This window comes from Globicephala melas, chromosome 5 (genome assembly GCF_963455315.2).
Source record: "Globicephala melas chromosome 5, mGloMel1.2, whole genome shotgun sequence".
Classification (NCBI taxonomy): domain Eukaryota; kingdom Metazoa; phylum Chordata; class Mammalia; order Artiodactyla; family Delphinidae; genus Globicephala; species Globicephala melas.
The window spans coordinates 27787575-27810620 of NC_083318.1; the positions used below are offsets into that span (position 1 = coordinate 27787575).

Genomic DNA, 23046 nt, shown 5'->3' on the forward strand with positions numbered 1-23046 from the left:
GCCTTGAATTATTTTTTAAAATTAAAAAAAATTAATGTTTATTTATTTATTTATTTTGGCTACACCACTAAGCATGTGGGATCTTAGTTCCCTGACCAGGGATCGAAACTGTGCCCCCTGCAGTGGGAGCACGGAGTCTTAAACACTGGACCTCCAGGGAAGTCCCTGGCCTTGAATTATTAAAGAAATAGCCTGGTGAGATAAAACGATTTTCATAGAAGCCTTAACGAACACATGTGATATAAATTCGGGAGACAATCTCTTCTTTGTATTTAGAATAAGGTCCATACTTCTTGCTGCAACCTACGAGGCTTCACAGGAACTGAATCCTGCCTGGTCTCCACCTCTCCCCGTTACCAACTGGGCTCTGCCATGCAGCTTCATTGTGTTCCTTATAATAGCAGCCATCTCCTGCTTCATGGTATCTGCACTTGCCATTCCCTCTACCTAGAGGGAGGGATTCCGCCCCCTCTAGCTCCTAATTCAGGGCTTATCCTCAATGCTATTGCCTCCGAGGCTTCCCCAGGTTAATTAACTACAGTGTCAACCCCACTGTCTTGTGGTTGCCTCATGGAGGGCGGGATCCATCCCATCCACCCAAAATTGGTTTGAATGTTGAAACTGATGGCTCTACACGGCACTAAGAGTATATGAAAAGATTCAGGGCTCACATAATGAGCCTTTCTGAGGAGAGCAGGGAAGGCACCGAAGCTGGTCTGTTTGACTTAAGTGAAGGGAGTGGTGAGTGGCTTTTGTTTTTATTGCGATTAGGGTGTGGGTCTGGGGTAAAGGTTCCCACAGCTAGGCCAGGGTTTACTGATAAATGAGCTTTAAAAAAATCAGCCTGTTCAGATGTGGGGCAAAGAGGGAAGAAGCTGGGGCCTGACAGCAGCTGCCAGTTGCCAAACATCAAAAATAAAGTCAGACTCATTATTACATGCTCTTATTATTCTGTGTCACATCACCCTCCTTACTTTCTCCCTAGCTTTTAATCTGTGTGTGTGCGTGTGTGCGTGCATGTGTGTGTGTGGTGTAGAAGATGGGAAGTATGCATATTGTAGGTTAGTGATGGTGGTCACAAATGGGGGTATGTGGTCAATATCTGTTATTTCAAACTGCCTCCCCACTGGAAATGTCTACAAGTTTCAAGGAGCTCAAGACCTTATATCCAAGCATATTGAGCTTAAAAGTCGACAAGGAATTGTGTTCAATGTAATAGGAAACTTGTTGACTTAAGTGCCCAGAAATTCAGACAAGGTATTTGAGGCTTAAATTGTTACCCAACTATTAGGACTTGCTTCCTCTCATGTATGATTAAATATCAAAAGAAATCTATTTCAAAGTAAGTTTTTATTATAGCTCCTCTGTAGCAAAATAAAATTTATTTTCCAGACCCTTTAAATACATAAAACTGTAAGTGTATTCTCCTGAATTTATAGGCTCAATTTCCATTCACAATTCTTTTCAAAGCTGTAGCTGAGCCCTTTCTGAGGTCCAGGGAGTTACCTACCTTCACAGCGAATGTTGATTAGATAACACACTCTACAATAAAGCAGGGTGATATTAGAAGACTTGGTTGGGTTGTTTTTTGTTTTGTTTTTGTTTTTAAATAGAGAAAATGGAAACATAGAGAAGTAACCTGCTTGACCATTTCATTTATCAGTAGCAGAGCCAGTCCTAGGTAGTTCTGGGAACGTCTAGTGTATAGTAACTACCAGGTCATTACGTTTCATTTATTTATTTATATTTATTTACTTATTTAGGCTGTGCTGGGTCTTCATGGCGGCACACGGGCTTCTCTAGTTGCGATGTGCGGGTTTCTCTAGTTGCGGCATGCAGGCTCAGTTGCAGTATGTGGGATCTTAGTTCCCTGACCAGGGATCGAACCCTGGCTCACTGCATTGGGAGCGTGGAGTCATAACCACTGGACCACCAGGGAAGTCCCCACTAAGTTGCTTTTAAACTGGAACTCTGGTAGGGATGGAGGGTGAAGGTCATTGTGAAGATATGAGAGCACCTTACCTGTTGCTCCACTGTTGCTTATCAGACTGCTCAGGATATACTCTGCTTTTAAAAGTTTCCCTGAAAAGAAGCAACACATAATTAGTTCTGAACATGTGCTTTAAATACTGCTGTTCATGCTCTAAGGTTAACACATTATAACGGGGAAACATTCTATTTTAAAATTTAAAATCAGTAACTACATCATACACAAAAGTGAAAAAGAAGTTTTCAGGAACTGGTAAGGTGGAAAGTTGTACAGTATCTGAAATTGCAATTAAATTCATATACATGTACATACATATACACACACATATTCATTCATATGAATGAATAATCCATTCATATAGAGTAAGGCTTGAGAAGTAAAGGCAAACCTTTGTCAAAGGCTGTGTCTCCTTTTTGTGAAAACTATGCCTCCAGAAGTGGAGGAGAGTTGCCCGTGAATAGGTCTATTTACAGAATTATCAGGAAGGAATTTTTTTAGGGGGTGGGTAGAGAGGTTCTTTGTAAACTTTTCATTTATTTCATTAACACCACGTAGGAGGGGCCTACACTATGGATGGCTGTTTTTCTGTAAGGAGGAAACTCAATCATTCATCCTTTTATCCATTTCTGCTCCCAGGTGCCTCTAAGCCCCATATGACCTGGCCCCTGGGACTTCTTTGACCTCTTCTCTTAGCATTCTTTCCCTCATCCTCACTCCTTCTACTTTGGTTACAGTGGCCTCCTGACTGCTCCTTGAATCTGCCAGGCTTGTTCCCATGTCAGGGCTTTTGTACTTATTTTAGTCTGGAATGCATTTATTCCAGGTATCTCCAAGGCTTGCTCCCTTCTCCTTCAGGTCTTTGCTCAAATGTCACTTCACTGTCTCATAAGGCCTTCCCTGACCACCCTATTTCAAAGTGCAGATACAGACATATACCTGACTGTGGTAGATTGTGATCCAAAGGAGGTCACAACAATATCTTCTATTCCACATGCTCTTCTGCAACGTGACCTTGCCATTCCTCCATCAAGAAGTGGAATCTATTTTCCTTCTCCTTGAGCCTGAACTGGCCCTGTGACCTGTTGTGACCAATCGATGTGGCAGAAGTGACACTGTGTACCTTTCTGGTCGGGACATTAAGAGATGCCTCTTGAGTGTGGATGCTTCTCTACAGCATAATTTTGTACTTGACCTGCTAGGTCCCAGAAATTTCAGTCCTGAATTAATTTCTTCTTAATTACTTGGTGGTTGATTCCCTCTCTTGTGGGTAAATTCAGACTCCACACAGACATTTGGCACAGACTTGGGGTTTTTATTTCTTTACAGAGATTTTTTTTTGGCCTCCACCTCAGAGCTTGGGCAGAGAATAAGCTTCCTCATCACCTCCCTGGGTGGGCTGGTAGAGCAGTTCAGTCCCATTTCATAGCTGTGCAAACCTTTAAGGATTCCAGCTTTATCCAAATATTTCACTCCACGTAGGCCCAAGGCCCTGTCTCTTGTCCCTGCACAGGAATTAAAGTGGCAATCCCTTCCCCTAGGACTATATCCAAGTGTAAATCTCTTTGGCTATAGTGTCAGGAGCAATAGTCCATTATTCTGATTTTGAATGTCTTGTATGTTTCAGGCACTTAAAAAAATATTTAATTCACGATATTTATGTACCGTGAATTAAATATTTCGATATTTAATATTTAATTGGGAGAAGATTCCACACTTGCTCAATCCTCCACGCTGATGGAACTGGAAGTTTGACTCTTTGTTTTTAACTGTGGCTTGAAAGGTTTTGTCTCCTAATTTCAGGCAGGAGTGCGCTGGGCAGGCCCAGGGCATCCTCTCTTGCCTCTGAAATCCCACGACATTGAATGCTTGGACCTTTGGAATGGGTTTTGAGTGGATACCAGGATGGGCTGGGTCAAAGGGGAAAATAGGCAGACTGTGCTGTCCCTTCATATTATCTTTATCCCTTTCCCTTACCCCTTATAACATCGTACACACCTCTCCTTTCTCTATCCCAGGATTCCCAAATGCTGGGGACTGAGACCCCTTTTCACTGTACCTTGTTCTCTTTCCAGGACACCACTCCTGCCTTAAGTCCCCCTTTCTGGCTGAGAAACCCAGTGTAGGTAGAGCCTCAAGAGATATCTGGGGACAGAAGTTTACAGATAAGCACTTTAACTCTGAGGCTGTGTCTGTTTTCTTGTGGCATTTCTGGCAGTATCTTTGAGGAAAAGACAACCCCAACTGTTGCAGAATAAGATCTAGGACTTTTACCTTAGACATGTGATGTGCGGGCAGAGGAGCGTGCTGCTCATGATGGTATCAAGGCTTAATTGTCATCAGAAGAAAAAGTCTATACCACCTTAGTTAGAGGCATGAGAGGAACAATCAACCAAACAAGTAAGTGAAAAGATTATTTGGTTGTGTAAAGCAAAGCTATCAACATGACTACTTACCACTTGACCTTGATTTCCATGTCACACTATAGCAAATCTGTAAATCTGTGTATCATGAAACATGCCTCAGTAACTGTTCCAAGTTCAATTTGATGAGAACCAACATTAGTTTGCCCACGCACACCCGGCCCTCAACTTTCGGTTCCCCTAACAGAATGCTCTGCTCACACATTATTCCATCTGATGCCATCAGAAGGCGTATTAGTGGTTAGGTTTTTCTCATACCCTCAACATGATAAACCCCAAACATTATAAAATGTCCCAAATCATGGACATTTGAAGTAAGAATTTTTTCGTAAGTTCAACTCTGTTGATGCAATTACTTTAGAAAAGTAAATAATAAGATATGGGTACAATTTATGTACAGCTGCAAGAACTTGAGAGTGAATGAACTTGGGTTTGTGAAAAGTTAACCTCCACAAGCCCATGTCTCTCATGTCCTTTTATCTCTATCCCTCTCTGTACTCAGCAACTGTCCCATTCATTACAGTTAGTACAGTTCCTTTTCAAAGGAAATGAAGTAGTTAAAAGATATTTTAACTTCTTCAAGGCCAGAGTTATTAAAACAATAGCAATAGCTAAACCCAATTTAAAAAATGAGCCAGTCCTGTTTCTGGGACAGGCAACTTGCATTCTATTTTCATCCTTTATCCTTTCACTCTTGGAAAAGAGAACAGCAGGCTACAAGTTTCTAAACCTCATGGTTATCAGTAATTTAAATAATTCAAGAATTCTATGCAAGTGAACTTTGCTGTAACACATAGCAGGCCCCTCTCCCCTCCAGTCCCCCTCTACATTACAGCCTAAGTTAGAATGTCAGCCTCATTTTTCATTTTATTCAAAGTGACAGAAGGAAAAAAAAAAGATACTTTAAGGCCTAATCAGGTACTGTACTGGTGTTCCATGTGATGGAAAAATATCTCAAATTACTTCAGTGGGTTTGTCAGGTCTATTGTTAGCATAGTCAAGTGGCCCTACAGAAAGGAGACTGGAGAGCTAAGAGAAAATAGTAGAATTCTAATCTGATTTTTAAAGGCTGCTGGTCAGAAGTATAGCAATTCAGATACCCCTGTTTGAAAGCAGCAGGACAGATTTGTTAGACGACAAAAGCTCCAATTAGTATTTTCCACCCCCTTTCACAATTTTCTCTATTGCTTTTGGCTCTGAAATCCTTTATGCCAGGGCCTTTGTGCTGGCTAGAGGCAGGGGGAAGGGCAAGGCGGCGGGCTGGCGGGAGCGCCGGCAGCTACAAAAGAAGGCCCGAGGGCCCCGGTGCCCGCCGTCCCCGCGGAAGTCAAGGAGCCCCGAGGAAGGTGAGCCCCAGATGAGACGACTCCGGGACGAGGAGGGCCAGCAGGAAGGAGCCTACCTGAGTGCATCGAGATTCGGGCTTGGCGAATAACCACCTGCGGGGCAATTGGCGTTGCTGGCTGCAGCTTGTGCAGCCCTTGGGCGACCTGCAGGAGTTCGCCCGAGACGTCGAGCCCGTACAGGAACCGGTCGCTCAGGAACACAATGGCAGCTGCGGTGGCACACTCCCGGGCGAGGATGGAGGCTTTCAGGGACGCCTGAATGAAAAGAAATAAAGTCGGGCAGAAAAGAAGGCAGTCTTGGGACCAGTAGTCTTCTAGGTATTATTATCAAAACAAGAACAACAACAAAACCTAGAGCTAGGAGAGGAAACAGTACGCTACTGAACAAAAAGCTAATAATAATGATAATAATAACGATAATGAAAAGCCCAATTCATTTGTGGGATAAAATAATATTTCTTTCATTCCATTTTCCCTATTACATTTCTAATATTATACACGTAATAAATGCATATTTCTTGTTATGAAAAAATTCAAACAGCAAGTAAAAATTAAAAGTGCCCCTTTGTTTTTTTCTGACACCTTACCTTATTTTTTCCCTTCCACAAATTTCATTCTCATTCTTCCTGTTAATGGTTTCCCAGAGATCCTTCCAGAACTTCCTCTACCCTTTTCTGTTTATTTAGACATTGATTCTTTGTCCTACCTTGCCTTCTCTCTCTCTCCTTTCTCATTTTCTCCCTCTATTTTTCTTTTCTTTTTTCTCTTTTCCTTGCTTTCTCCCTCCCTCCCTTTCTTTTCCTTTATTTCTTTCCTCCCTCCCTCCCTCCCTTCCTTCCTTCCTCCCTCCCTCCCTCCCTTCCTAAATGGCATTACACTAGATATATTCTTTTGCTACTTGATATTTTTGGTCATCATAACATCTAGAAGTTTCCATGTCAGTTCATAATATTCTGCTTCATTTATTGCCTCTATTTTAATTAAGAAGAAATATAGGGGTTTCTGCGCTGGTGGCACAGTGGTTGAGAGTCTGCCTGCCGATGCAGGGGACACGGGTTCGTGCCCCGGTCTGGGAAGATCCCACATGCCGCAGAGCGGCTGGGCCTGTGAGCCATGGCCGCTGAGCCTGCGCGTCCGGAGCCTGTGCTCCGCAACGGGAGAGGCCATGGCAGTGAGAGGCCCGTGTACCGCCAAAAAAAAAGAAGAAATATAGACTTCTAGGCAATATTTTATATTTGTTTAATATGATTATGTTTAGTTAATGAATAAAATAAGAAAAAAACAGACATGAAATGAAAGTATAACATAAAGAGTGAGAAGTAGAGATAAATGAGGCAAACTTTTATGGAAAAAATCATCTTTTGGCCTCTTAAGGTATTATACAAAAGACATTGAAAGTCATGCAGCTGTTAGCATAAATGAGTTTACCACCCACTAGTACTTTCTCCATTTGCTAAACTATATCAAGCAGAGTTTTTTCTGGGCATGTTAGCTCACGTATGAAGCCTAGAAAGGCATTGTAAGCATTGCCCATTCTCCCACCACAATCTTATCATACAAGCATTGCTTTCTTCACCACATAAGTACTAACACTTATTGGGCAAAACCAGGTGCCAGGCACAGTGCTAAGAGCTTTATATGTATTAATTTATTCGATCCTCACAACAATCCTAAGAGGCAGGTTCTATTTATTTAAAGGTCAAAACCAATATTTTAATCATCCAATTGAATCACTCCTCCTATTCTTACTCCTAGAATCCTATTTCTTTTCATTTATACCTTGCCTACCAAGAATCAGCACAATAATCCTTCTCTTATCAAACTGATGCTTTCTTAACTTAAGGGTTTTAATCTAACGCTGTGTTTTTTAAGTTTGAAAAGTGATAATGTGCTCTTGTATTTATCCTTTTGTTCTTAGTTGATCACTACTGAAACTGTGATAGTGTTGCCAATTGTTAGGGGAATACCTCTTCTCTCCTTTGATGTTTCCTTCCACGTGAAGGGAGCTCAAGTACTGTAGCACTCCTGGCCTCTCTCTACTCCTTTACCCACTCTGTCCCAGGAGAGGTGGACTACACTGATAAGAAAAATTGGGAAGAAGAAACTGGGCATGCATGGCTTAGCTCCTCTCTTTTTTCTTTTGGGAATGAGTTGTCTAAAGGAAACAGGGATTCTTCTCTGCTCTTCTATATCAGAAAGCCACCCTATATGGGGTGTTCTGCTTGGCCCAGTAATTTCTGTGACTGAATGGGGAAGTCAACATAATTCTGGGGTTCATCTAGCAGACCCCCTTGTTCTAATACCAAGCTATATATTTCAATTTAGCCTTTGTCAGAATTAAAGGTAATATTTAATCTCTTGTCTGCCTAACTCCTCTTTTGTTTTATATCTTAGTTTGCTCCAGGAGGGGAAGAGAGGTGTTAGTTACCCCAACATTAATCACTGCCTGACACACCGTAACCCTTTCTAAGGGAAACTGCTCTGCCCACAGCCACTGCCTTTGAAGCAGCAATGTATTTTGCTACTTGACTTTGATCCCCTCTCCCCATCTTACCACCAGCTCAAGGCTAACCTAAGAGTACCCACCTGACACTTGGCCCATGACTCTGTGGCCTGGCTTGAAAAATGAACTTATTGATCTGAACTAAGAAGGATAGAAAAAATTTTCCAGTTGTTGCAGGATGGGAAGAAGCAGAGAGTAGAGTGTAGCTAAGCTACATTTATAGACGACACCAGAGTGAAGATCCAAGAATATGACTCCAAAGCCACCTTTTCACAAGTGCTGTTCTTAGAGCTACAGGTTTCCTTTATTGCTCCATGTGTATCTTCATAACAATGTACACTCCATTTTATGAGTTTGCTTGTGTGAGCCTCTGTTTTACCCAACCAAAAAAGCCTAACTAAAACTGAAATGCTCAAAACTGCAGTTGAGGTTTGTCAAATAAACTATCAATCTGAAAAACACAAGTTTTAAAATGAGAACATGTCAGTCATTTGACATTCATGAAATGTAAACTTAAAGATGGAATAGGAAATTGATGATTTTATGTATGCCCAGCTCTGTTTAGTAAGGACAGTCTCTGATCAAGAGTCCTTTCTATGCTAGCTACACATAAATATAGCCCTTTGGTTTGCAACCTCAGCTGCCATCTGTAGAACTTGCAGCTTCTGCCACTGCCAGGCTCCCTTAAACCTTTCTTTGAAACAGCATCTCTATTCCTGTCACCCTGCTCATGACTATGTACCCTGTGGAGGGTACTCAGCAAGCCAGAGTGAGTCTCCTCTCTTTGAGGTACATGCTTCATGTTTAGTTCTGCTCTCTATTCTCACAGGTGCTTCACTTCAGTTTTGGGGTAACTGAGTTCCTACAAGGGATGCAATGTTTAGAGGCCGGTCAATTCTCTAGGGCTGAATCTCCACCCTTTCCTCCCTGATAATAATGGTTTCCATCTTCGTAGTACCATCTAGTTTATGAAAAACGTTCACACAAATGAACTCATTTAAATTTATAGTAATTAAAAAATCTAAGTAAGATAAGGAAACCGTGGCTGAGAAGTTGACTTTCCAAAGTTACAAAGTCAAATGGGTCAGGGTGAGGCAGGAAGGAACTCGTCTCTATCTTTTTTTCTTTCTTTTCTATTGTGGTAAAAAGCACAGAATGTAAAATTTGCCATCTCAGCTTTTTTTAAGAATGGCGTTCAGTAGTGTTAGGTATAGTCACATTATTGTGAATTAGATCTTCAGGACTTTTATATCTTGCATGTATGAAACTTGATACAACAACCCTTTCTCCCTTCTCCCTAGCCCCTGGTAACCACAATTTTACTTTCTGTTTCTATGAAGTTGACTATTCTAGGTAACTCATATAAGTGGAATCATATAGTTTTTGTCTTTCTGTGACTGGCCTACTTGACTTAGTATAAAGTCCTTAAGGTTCACCTGTGCTGTAGCATGTGACAAAATTTCCTTCCTTTTAAATGATGAATAATATTCCATTGTATGTATATACCAATTTCTGTATGGATGAATCTATACCCATTCATCTGTCAATGGACATTTGGGTTGCTTCCACCACTTAGCTATTGTGAACAGTGCTGCTATGAACATGGGTGTGCAAATATCTCTTTGAGGCCATGCTTTCAATTCTTTGAGATATATACCTAGAAATAGGATTGCTGGATTAAATGGTAGTTATATTTTTAATTTTTTGAGGAACCACCATACTGTTTTCCATAGAGTTGACACCATTTTACAATACCACCAACAGTGCACAGAGTTTCAATTTCTTTACATCCTCAGCTAATACTTGAGGAACCCAAGTCTCTCAAGGGTCAGTTTTTCGTCTGCTTTCCACCTGTGTCTGATGAAGGTGATTTTGAGTAGGGCCTAATCTGGGCACAGGAATCTGGGTCTTTGTAGCTAGGGCTGAACTCACCACTCACTGAGTCCAAACAGTGGTTCTAAGGAACCCGTATCTCTTATTATGATAAAAAAAAATTATAAGAAAAAAAAAAAAACAGGGACAAATAAAAACAAATCCCAATTGAAAAGAGTGTTCTTGTTATGTGTTTAAAAATAAGAGAAAGAGGGCTTCCCTAGTGGCACGGTGGTTGAGAGTCTGCCTGCCGATGCAGGGGACACGGGTTTGTGCCCCGGTCTGGGAAGATCCCACATGCCGCGGAGCGGCTGGGCCCCTGAGCCATGGCCGCTGAGCCTGTGCATCCGGAGCCCGTGCTCCGCAATGGGAGAGGCCACAACAGTGAGAGGCCCAAGTACCGCAAAAAAAAAAAAAAAAAAAAAAAGAGAGAAAGAAAAGAAAACCTTCCAGGAGATGGCCTTTAATTTAAGCATTTTGAAATTCTCTAGTGAAAGTTGGTACCAAAGGACCAAATGATAACTTGGTGATTAGCTGGGGATTACTCCAACTGGGAATTTCTTACACAGAGCTGAAAGGACGCTCTACAAGTCTAGTGAGGTGGTCTTCCCAAGTTGAGGAGATGGAGCTTCTAGGAGTCTGTAGAGGCTAAGGTGGCCAGGGTTCACAGAGCAGAGAACCAGAAGGAGAGAGCTGCACAAAGCAAGAAGTCCAGAGGTCTGCAGAGGGTCCCCTCTGAGTCTCCAGCAGAACACTACTGATCAGCTCATGTATGAAAAGATACCACCCAAGGCCGGGGAAAGAACCATCTGAAAGGAGCAGAGGAAACAATCCCCAAGCCTCATGTAGTTTGTGTTTCTACCAGCCATAGTAGGAAATCATGTCATTCACAGGGCAGGGGGTAGAATATTCAGAAGGGTATTGCTTCAGTAGTGAGACAAAATTAACCTCAGAGGAAGATGGCTCTTGGCCCACTCTGAAAGTTTAGAAGCAAGCATGGCATGGATCAAACTATTTCCTAACTTGACTGAATTCCAGAACAAGGTTCAAGAATATCTATAGGCACCCAAATTATCTGCCATATTATAAGGTAAAATTTATAATGTTTGGCATCCAGTCAAAAATTACACTAAAAAGAAAAAGAAATCAATAGAAACTGAACCCCGAATGACAGTTTTAACTGTATTTTATAAGTTCAAGAAGGTAGGGTAAAAATTAGGTGGGATTAGGGACATGGGAGATATAAAAAATGATCCAAATCCAACTTCTAGAGATAAAAAAAATGTCTGAGATGAAACCACAGGTATCTGGACTGTGTCCAAGGTCCTCCATTTGCTTGCCATGGTCAGTTACTAAACCTCTCCTAGTCTCAATTTCCTCATCTGTGAAATGTGGATAGTACCTATTTTCAGTGCTGTTTTAGGATTAGAGGAAATGTGGGTCAAATGTTCAGCACAGAGCCTGGCACATTGTGGGTGCTTAATAAATGAAGAGGAACACTACGAAAAAAAATAGGAAAAAAGAATTCCGTTCACGTGCTCCCATTCTCCTGTATGATAAAATAACAACAAGCAAAGACAGGCTCCTAAAAGAAATGTCAGTGGAATTTTCAACAGAGTAAAAAGGAAATCACAGATCATGCATATAACATCTCTAAGGTTTATCTCAGAAAATGGTGAAACCTCTCATTTAATTTCTTCTCTTCACTAAGTCTAAGGACTGATGTTACTGGAAGCTGAGGAAAAAAAAAAAAAAAGAAAAATGAGCAGGCTCTATGGCAACTGGCGAAGGAAAGCTGGTTCTTGAAAGGGAGGCTTCTTAGCGTGCACGTGTGAGTTGCTTTTGGCTGTCGCCAATGGAGGAATCCCTCCCGAGCACCTGTAAAGGATGCCACAAACACCCCATTCTGCATCCTGCGTGAACACGCCATATATTTGAGCAGAGAACATTCCCTCATCTATTTTTCCCCCTTCTACTCTTAATAGTTTGGAGCACAAAGCCTGAGAGAGGGTGACCTGCCAGACAAAGGCCCTTTGAGTTCCTTGGAAAAGTAGAGTTGGAGGAGGATGGAAGGAATCCAAGTGGCCCTATTATTTCCACTTGCACTAATTAGACATTTTTCTGTCAGCTATTGAGCACTGCTGAGAGGCCAAACTCACTGAATTCATTTCTAAAGTGTTTACAGAAGTTTGCATCTGTTTGTGTCTCTTCAGGAGGAAAATAAGCACTTCAATAGCATTGTGGAAAATCTAAACGAAGCATCCTATTCTGGAGGACCTGGCATCCCCGCAGCTGCATAATTTGACTCTGTTCAGGGCCCGAACCTCTCGCATCTCTCTCCAAAACCTAACGACGCAAAATGCAGAGAAGTCAACTCAGGGGAATCTTTTCTTTCTTGTCATTGTCTTTTCTCTCCCTCTTTTGAAACGGTGGCCTGCTGTGCACTACATACAGATTTAGGTGGGTATCATTCTTGCAGCCCCTCTCTCGCGTTTCCACCAGCACTCTGAGAAATTAATACCCACTTTCATTTGTTGCCAAGTGGGGGGATAGTAAATTCCTCAGCAGCAAAGCAGAATACATCACCATCCTGGGAATCTCCCCCAAATGTACACTGGGGGAGCACTCTGACTTCAGAAAGGGAGGAATGAAAGGAGGCCCGAGTGTGTGGTAGGGAAGGACGCTAAAGAGAACGTTTCCCTACATGGTAAAATGTGCCTGGGTTATGCACAATTAGATTAACATGAAAGAGAGTCCCTTTCCCTCCCCCACTCCCCCAAAAAGAAAGAAAACAACACAAAAACCCTAACCCACTGACTACGTGGCAGTGCCTTTGAAATGCATATTGGTCTACGTGGTATTTGATTCAGGATTCTTTTTGTCTGGGTTTTTAGACCCACGACTGACCTGCCATCACAGAGGGCTCAAAAATATAATCTTTTAAGATGGTGTCACAGTAACAGAATTTTAGTGATGGAACCAACATAGGATAACTCAAGATTAAAAAAAAAAAAAAAGGAATTCTGTTTTATTATCTTTCCTCAGAGGCTGACTTAGGAAGCTTGTCCCAATAGCCACTGAATTGTGGCTTTTCTTCCTGAATGAACCTGTTTAAATAAAAATATATGGATACAGATAAGGGAGTGTGTATGCTGGAGCTCTAAAGAGACAGGCTCACAAATGTGCACACACACACACCACAGTTTTTTCACATCTGTTTTCAGGATGGGAAATATGGGGTCCTAACTGAGTTTATGGCACAAAGGGAACTTCATGGCGAGGAAGCTGAGTCAGGTGGTAAAGGAATTAAACTCCACAATGAGATTTCAATACGCAGATGATTGAAAAAATGCGAAAGAGCCTTTTCTAAGGGCTTTTACTGAACAGCAGCAGGAAAAGTGTGTGCTGTTTTCATGGCTCCTGGCATTAGTGCTAGCCCCTCCCAACGCTGAGCATCAAGTTTGGGTCCCAGCTATGGGTTCAAAGCCACGATGTGTTCACAGCAATGACAATGGCAGCTGTTCTCAAGGGGGGCTGGGTGAGGGGACTCAGAACAGAAGCCATCTGGCATTGCAATTGGCAGGCGCAGTGTAAGGGGAAATTATTGCTGCATAGCAAATTGGGAGATAGGAAAAAGGCAGGGGAAAGGGAGGGGGGAAGTGTCCTGAGGTGAGGAATTAGCCGAATAAACAAATGAAAAGTGACTGAGGGCTGCATAGTTATATATCAACAATAAGGCTGAGTAAGAGTCAACTGATCAAACTGGACTACTCAAGGTCAAGGGAAGACCAGGCACAGCATGCACCACGTTTGTCCACCCACCGAAACGTGAGGAGGAGGAGAGGAAAAATCCTGAACCTTCTTACAGTTTATATTCAGGGCCTGTTAACATTTCACCAATCTTTCCTTCATTTTACCAGTGGGGCATGCAGATTCAATCACTTTCCAGAAATAGTTATAACCTTTCTCTCAATCTCAATACCTAAAGATAATAATTTGGATCATCTATCCCTGCTTTCTTACCCTCCCTCTCTCAAATCTACTGTGAATGGAGTTGGGCTGTCTGTTAAAAGAACGAGAAAGCAGTATCAAAACAGAGGCCACCCACCCAGGATCCTGGTGAGCCTCACGGCCCCGGGTACTGTGGACCTGCGTGTCTTACCTTTCTTCTGGACTCCAGGTTGCTACAGCCACCATGGTGGTTTCAGCATGCACACTGATGACTCACCCAGCACACTGGTCTCTCTTGCCATGGCCTCCTTATCTCCAAGGATCTTGTTCTACACTTAAGCTTAGTCACTCTCATGGTCAGTCACTTTAGAACTTGCTACTTTGGTGGCATCACAATCAGAATCTCAATTCCAGCATTTGATTCTTTAATCTTTACCTCTTATTCTCCCAGCTCCCTTCCTGGAGAGCCCAACTCCAGTAATTCTGCAACCCTTTGGGGACACCCACACTATCTGCTGCCCTTACTGGGGTTTTGTGTGTGTGTGTGTGCTACGCCATCAATCCCTCATGTCCTCACTTGCCTCTTTAAATTCCATGGTGCATCAACACAGCAACTTTTTAATAAGCATTCTTCGCTCCTTTGCTGCTTTCAACTTCTGTCATATTTGTCTGGCAATTCTGACCATGTTTATTGTCAAGGAAAAATGTTGGCCTCGTATTAGAATCCCCTAGGTAGGCTTTTAAAAATCCAGATGCCCAGATGGCACCCCAAGCCTGTTAAATCAGAATCTCTGGAAGTGTACCCAGGCATGTTTCTCTAAACGATGCCCAGGTGATACCGATGATCCCCAGGTGATTCCCATGATTCTAGAGTTGAGAACCCGGGAGCTAGCCTGACCTTTAGCCTCTTACCCCACCCCTCACTCCTCCTCCCTACTGGGGGTGGAGTGAGTTATCTGATGGGAGTAGCATACCTGGCTCAGACCTTCCTCTTTCCTCTCTTCAAGTCTTCCTTCCTGTTCTACAGTAAGGGAAGGGGCCTGCCAGCAACAAGATGTGTCTGAAGTGAAGAATTTTCCAACCCACTTGTCTGAAAACCTAAAGCTACATTCTCCTATCTGTTTTAGAATAATAAAGGTTGCTCTTTTGCATCTATCTTTCAGTTGGTTCTGAACACAGGAGGGGAAGATGAATATTATTTTTTGTCACTTAATATTTTCAAATTATATGTAATTCTCTGCCTAATCTGAGCTTCTACCCAAGCAAGTGAATGTGGCTGGAGAAAAATACACAACCATAACACTTCAAATTTATGACCATGACCTGAGGCTGGCCCTTAGCATGGCCTAACAACCCAGCTACTATTATACTTCTGCTCTCCTCTCCAGCTGCCACAGCCCCTTTAACCTCCTCACACTCAGCTGATGACCTGGCTTCTTATCTCACTAAGGAAACAGTCAGTGAGATGACATCTTCCTTATTCTCTTACCCAAATCTGCCAACCCTCTTGTACTGTAACCCATGTGTCCTCCCTACTTTCCTATTGGCATGTTTAAGGCCAATCCCCCCACTTAAATATTCAATTCTATCCTGCCTTCTTTACTCTAGGACATTATGCCTGTAAATACTTTCTTTCACTTCTGCATCATTAATTTCCTTATCTCTACTGGATCATTCTCATCAGCATACAAACATTACAATATCTTCCATCTTAAAAAGTCCTCCCTTAACCATATATCTCTGTCTTAGTCCTTTCAGGCTGCCATAACAAAAATGCCATAAACTGAGTGGTTTATATAACAACAGAAATTTATTTCTCATAGTTCTGGGGATTGGGAAGTCCAAGATCAAGGAACCAGCAGATTCCGTGCCTGGTGAGGGCCTGCTTCCTGGTTCACAGATGGCATCTTTTCTCCATGTCTCTCTGGGACCTCTTTTATAAGGGCACTAATCCCATTCATGAGGGCTCTGTCCTCAAGGCCTAATCATCTCCCAAAGCACCCCCTCCAAAACCATCACCTTGAGGGTTAGGATTTCAACCTATGAATTTGGGAGGTAAGGGTACAAATATTCAGTCCACAGCATTCTGCCTCCAGCACCTGTCCCATTTCTCTGTCCCTCTTTACAGCCAATCTCAAGAGTTGTCTAAACTCAGTCTTTGCTTCCTCACCTCCCACTCTTTCTTAAATCTATAGCTTTCATCCCCAGCACTCCACTGAACCCATTCTTTTCTAGGTTGCCAACAACCTCCAAACCCAATGACCATTTATTAATCCTCATCTTATTCAAACTCCTAGAACCATTTGGCTGTGACAATCAACCCCTCTTTTTTTATTCATGTGACTTCTGGCATTTCACACTCTCCTGCTTTTCTTCCTACCTCATTGGCTGCTCACTCTACTTTGCTGGAGCATCCTTCTTTTCCAGCCTCTGAATGTTAAAGCCCTAGGATTCAGTCCTAAGACGGCTTCCCTTCTCTAGCTACATTCACTTAGACTGTCCCATGGCCTCAAATATCACTTCTGTTGACAATCCCAAATTTAAATACCATCCTGAGTCTCTTTCCTGCAATGCTGCCTAGTGTATGAAATTGCCTAGACAATAAATAGCCCGATGTGGATGTCAGTTAGGTATCTCAAACTTAACATGTTTAAAACAAAACTCTTTATTTTCTCTGCCATACTTGATTTTCCATCTCAGTAACGACAACTCATCCATTCATTTGCTGAGGGACAAAACTTCAGAGGTTTCATTCTAAGTTTGTGGCTCTTCTCCTCTCATACTCTACATCTAATCCATCAGCAAATGCTGTTGGCTCTACCTTTAAAAACATGCACAAGATCTGGAGGAGCTTCAAGAGGGCGGAAGAGTAAGACGCAGAGATCACCTTCCTGCCCACAAATACATCAGGAATACATCTACATGTGCAACAACTCCTACAGAACACCTACTGAACGCTGGCAGAAGACCTCAGACCTCCCAAAAGGCAAGAAACTCCCCACGTACCGGGGTAGGGCAAAAGAAAAAAGAAAAAAACAGACAAAGAGTAGGGACGGGACCTGCACCTCTGGGAGGGAGCTGTGAAGGAGGAAAGGTTTCCACACACTAGGAAGCCCCTTCGCGGGCGAAGACTGCAGGTGGCGGAGGGGGAAAGCTTCGGAGCCGTGGAGGAGAGCACAGCAACAGGGGTGCGGAGGACAAAGAGGAGATTCCAGCACAGAGGATCGGTGCCGACCAGCACTCACCAGCCGAGAGGCTTGTCTGCTCACCCGCCAGGGCGGGCGGGGCTGGGAGTTGAGGCTCGGGCTTCGGTCGGAGCACAGGGAGAGGACTGGGGTTGGCTGCGTGAACACAGTCTGAGGGGGTTAGTGCGCCACAGCCAGCAGGGAGGGAGTCCGGGTAAAGGTCTGGAGCTGCCGAAGAGGCAAGAGACTTTTTCTTGCCTCTTTGTTTCCTGGTGCGCGAGGAGAGGGGATTCAGAGCGCTGCTTAAAGGAGCTCCAGAGATGGGCGCGAGCCACGGCTAACAGCGCGGACCCCAGAGACGGGAATGAGACGCTAAGGCTGCTGCTGCCGCCACCAAGAAGCCTGTGTGCGAGCACAGGTCACTATCCACACCCGCCTTCCGGGGAGCCTGTGCAGCCCGCCACTGCCAGGGTCCCAGGATCCAGGGACAACTTCCCCGGGAGAACGCACGGTATGCCTCAGGCTGGTGCAACGTCATGCTGGCCTCTGCCGCCGCAGGCTCGACCCGCATCCATACCCCTCCCTCCCCCCGGCCCGAATGAGCCAGAGCCCCCGAAGCAGCTGCTCCTTTAACCCTGTCCTGTCTGAGCGAAGAACAGATGCCCTCCGGCGACCTACACGCAGAGGCGGGGCCAAATCCAAAGCTGAACCCCAGGAGCTGTGTGAACAAAGAAGAGAAAGGAAATCTCTCCCAGCAACCTCAGGAGCAGCGGATTAATTCTCCACAATCAACTTGATGTACCCTGCATCTGTGGAATACCTGAATAGACAATGAATCATCCCAAATTGAGGAGGTGGGCTTTGGGAGCAACGATATATACATATTTTTTACCTTTTTCTCTTTTTGTGAGTATGTGTTGCTTCTGTGTGTGATTTTGTCTGTATAGCTTTGCTTTTACCATTTGTCCTAGGGTTCTGTCTGTCCGTTTTGTTTTTTTTATTACTTAAAAAATTTTTTTTCTTAGTAATTATTTTTAATAACTTTATTTTTTTATTTTACTTTATTTTATTTTATCTTCTTCTTTTCTTTTTTTTTCTCCCTTTTATTCTGAGCCGTCTGGAGGACAGGCTCTTGGTGCTCCAGCCAGGCATCAGGGCTGTGCCACTGAGGTGGGAGAGGCAAGTTCAGGACAGTGGTCCACAAGAGACCTCCCAGCTCCACGTAATATCAAAAGGTGAAAATCTCCCAGAGATCTCCATCTCAACGCCAAGACCCAGCTCCACTCAACGACCAGCAAGCTACAGTGCAGGACACCCTATGCCAAACAACTAGCAAGACAGGAACACAACCCCATCCATTAGCACAGAGGCTACCTAAAATCATAATAAGGTCACAGACACCCCAAAACACACCACAAGACATGGACCTGCCCACCAGAGAGACAAGATCCAGCCTCATCCACCAGAACACAGGCACTAGTCCCCTCCACCAGGAAGCCTACACAACCCACTGAACCAACCTTAGCCACTGGGGACAGACATCAAAAACAACAGAAACTACGAACCTGCAGCCTGCAAAAAGAATACCCCAAACACAGTAAGTTAAGCAAAATGAGAAGACAGAGAAACACACAGCAGATGAAGGAGCAAGGCAAAAACCCACCAGACCTAACAAATGAAGAGGAAATAGGCAGTCTACCTGAAAAAGAATTCAGAATAATGATAGTAAATATGATCTGAGATCTTGGAAATAGAATGGAGCAAATACAAGAAACATTTAACAAGGACCTAGAAGAACTAAAGAGCAAACAGTGATGAACAACACAATAAATGAAATAAAAAATTCTCTAGAAGGGATCAATAGCAGAATAACTGAGACAGAAGAACAGATAAGTGACCTGGAAGATAAAATAGTGGAAATAACTACCACAGAGCAGAATAAAGAAAAAAGAATGAAAAGAACTGAGGACAGTCTCAGAGACCTTTGGGACAACATTAAACACACCAACATTCGAATTATAGGGGTCCCAGAAGAAGAAGAGAAAAAGAAAGGGACTGAGAAAATATTTAAAGAGATTATAGTTGAAAACTTCCCTAATATGGGAAAGGAAATAGTTAATAAAGTCCAGGAAGCACAGAGAGTCCCATACAGGATAAATCCAAGGAGAAACAAGTGAAGACACATATTAATCAAACTATCAAAAATTAAATACAAAGAAAACATATTAAAAGCAGCAAGGGAAAAACAACAAATAACACATAAGGGAATTCCCATAAGGTTAACAGCTGATCTTTCAGCAGAAACTCTGGAAGCCAGAAAGGAGTGGCAGGACATATTTAAAGTGATGAAGGAGAAAAACCTACAACTAAGATTCCTCTACTCAGCAAGGATCTCATTCAGATTTGATGGAGAAATTAAAACCTTTACAGACAAGCAAAAGCTAAGAGAATTCAGCACCACCAAACCAGCTTTACAACAAATGCTAAAGGAACTTCTCTAGACAGAAAACGCAAGAGAAGGAAAAGACCTACAATAATAAACCCAAAACAATTAAGAAAATGGTAATAGGAACATACATATTGATAATTACCTTAAATGTAAATGGATTAAATGCTCCATCCAAAAGACACAGACTGGCTGAATGGATACAAAAACAGGACCCATATATATGCTGTCTACAAGAGACCCACTTCAGACCTAGTGATACATACAGACTGAATGTGAGGGGATGGAAAAAGATATTCCATGCAAATGGAAATCAAAAGAAAGCTGGAGTAGCAATTCTCATATCAGACAAAATAGACTTTAAAACAAAGACTATTACAAGAGACAAAGAAGGACACTACATAATGATCAAGGGATCAATCCAAGAAGAAGATATAACAATTGTAAACATTTATGCACCCAACATAGGAGCACCTCAATGCATAAGGCAAATACTAACAGCCATAAAAGGGGAAATTGACAGTAACACAAGCATAGTAGGGGACTTTAACACCCCACTTTCACCAATGGATAGATCATCCAAAATGAAAATAAATAAGGAAACACAAGCTTTAAATGATACATTAAACAAGATGGACTTAATTGATATTTATAGGACATTCTATCCCAAAACAACAGAATACACATTCTTCTCAAGTGCTCATGGAACATTCTCCAGGATAGATCATATCTTGGGTCACAAATCAAGCCTTGGTAAATTTAAGAAAACTGAAATCGTATCAAGTATCTTTTCTGACCACAATGCTATGAGACTAGATATCAATTATAGGAAAAAATCTGCAATAAATACAAACACATGGAGGCTAAACAACACACTACTTAATGACCAAGAGATCACTGAAGAAATCAAAGAGGAAATCAAAACATACCTAGAAACAAATGACAATGAAAACACGACGACCCAAAACCTATGGGATGCAGCAAAAGCAGTTCTAAGAGGGAAGTTTATAGCAATACAATCGTACCTTAAGAACCAAGAAACAATTCAAATAAACAACCTAACCTTACACCTAAAGCAATTAGAGAAAGAAGAACAAACAAACCCCAAAATTAGCAGAAGGAAAGAAATCATACAGATCAGATCAGAAATAAATGAAAAAGAAATGAAGGAAACGATAGCAAAGATCAATAAAACTAAAAGCTGGTTCTTTGAGAAGATAAACAAAATTGATAAACCATTAGCCAGACTCATCAAGAAAAAAAGGGATAAGACTCAAATCAATAGAATTAGAAGTGAAAAAGGAGAGGTAACAACTGACACTGCAGAAATACAAAGGATTATGAGAGATTACTACAAGCAGCTCTATGCCAATAAAATGGACAACCTGGAAGAAATGGACAAATTCTTAGAAATGCACAACCTGCCACAACTGAACCAAGAAGAAACAGAAAATATGAACAGACCAATCACAAGCACTGAAATTCAAACTGTGATTAAAAATCTTCCAACAAACAAAAGCCCAGGACCAGATGGCTTCATAGGCGAATTCTATCAAACATTTAGAGAAGAGCTAACACCTATCCTTCTCAAACTCTTCCAAAATATAGCAGAGGGGGGAACACTCCCAAACTCATTCTACAAGGCCACCATCACCCTGATACCAAAATCAGACAAAGATGTCACAAAGAAAGAAAACTACAGGCCAATATCACTGATGAACATAGATGCAAAAATCCTCAAATACTAGCAAACAGAATCCAACAGCACATTAAAAGATTCATACACCATGATCAAGTGGGGTTTATTCCAGGAATGCAAGGATTCTTCAATATATGCAAATCAATCAACGTGATACACCATATTAACAAACTGAAGGAGAAAAACCATATGATCATCTCAATCGATGCAGAGAAAGTTTTTGACAAAATTCAACACCCATTTATGATAAAAACCCTGCAGAAAGTAGGCAGAGAGGGAACTTTGCTCAACACAATAAAGGCCATATATGACTAACCCACAGCCAACATCATTCTCAATGGTGAAAAACTGAAACCATTTCCACTAAGATCAGGAACAAGACAAGGTTGCCCACTCTCACCACTATTATTCAACATAGTTTTGGAAGTTTTAGCCACAGCAATCAGAGAAGAAAAAGAAATAAAAGGAATACAAATTGGAAAAGAAGAAGTAAAACTGTCACTGTTTGCAGATGACATGATACTATACGTAGAGAATCCTAAAGATGCTACCAGAAAAATACTAGAGCTAATCAATGAATTTGGTAAAGTAGCAGGATACAAAATTAATGCACAGAAATCTCTTGCATTCCTATACACTAATGATGAAAAATCTGAAAGTGAATTTAAGAAAACACTCCCATTTACCATTGCAACAAAAAGAATAAAATATCTAGGAATAAACCTACCTAAGCAGACAAAAGACCTGTATGCAGAAAATTATAAGACACTGATGAAAGAAATTAAAGATGATATAAATAGATGGAGAGATATACCATGTTCTTGGATTGGAAGAATCAACATTGTGAAAATGACTCTACTACCCAAAGCAATCTACAGGTTCAATGCAATCCCTATCAAACTACCACTGGCATTTTTCACAAACTAGAACAAAAAATTTCACAATTTATATGGAAACACAAAAGACCCCGAATAGCCAAAGCAATCTTTTTTTTTTTTTTTTTTTTTTGCAGTATGCGGGCCTTTCACTGCTGTGGCCTCTCCCCTTGTGGAGCACAGGCTCCAGATGCGCAGGCTCAGCAGCCATGGCTCATGGGCCCAGCCACTTTGTGGCATGTGGGATCTTCCCGGACCGGGGCACGAACCCGTGTCCCCTGCATCAGCAGGCGGACTCCCAACCACTGCGCCACCAGGGAAGCCCTAAAGCAATCTTGAGAAAGAAAACCGGAGCTGGAGGAATCAGGCTCCCAGACTTCACACTATACTACAAAGCTACAGTAATCAAGACAGTATGGTACTGGTTCAGAAACAGAAATATAGATCAATGGAACAAGATAGAAAGCCCGGAGATAAACCCATGCACATACGGTCACCTTATCTTCGATAAAGGAGGCAAGAATACACAGTGGAGAAAAGACAGCCTCTTCAGTAAGTGGTGCTTGGAAAACTGGACAGGTACATGTAAAAGAATGAAGTTAGAACAGTCCCCAACACCATACACAAAAATAAACTCAAAATGGATTAAAGACCTAAATGTGAGGCCAGACACCATCAAACTCTTAGAGAAAAACATAGGCAGAACACTCTATGACCTAAATCACAGCAAGATCCTTTTTGACCCACCTCCTAGAGAAA

At 42.2% G+C, this 23046-nt stretch overlaps 1 protein-coding gene across 1 annotated transcript in view; it reads right to left on the reverse strand.

Annotated features, from left to right (window-relative positions):
- Positions 1 to 23046, reverse strand: part of ALPK1 (alpha kinase 1) — a 132585-nt gene that overhangs the window by 16299 nt on the left and 93240 nt on the right. The window contains exons 5-6 of the mRNA XM_060299097.1: positions 5813 to 6011; positions 2023 to 2082 (exon numbers count right to left, since the gene is read on the reverse strand). Coding sequence (XP_060155080.1) covers positions 2023 to 2082; positions 5813 to 6011 — 259 coding nt within the window. The remainder of the gene's footprint in view (positions 1 to 2022; positions 2083 to 5812; positions 6012 to 23046) is intronic.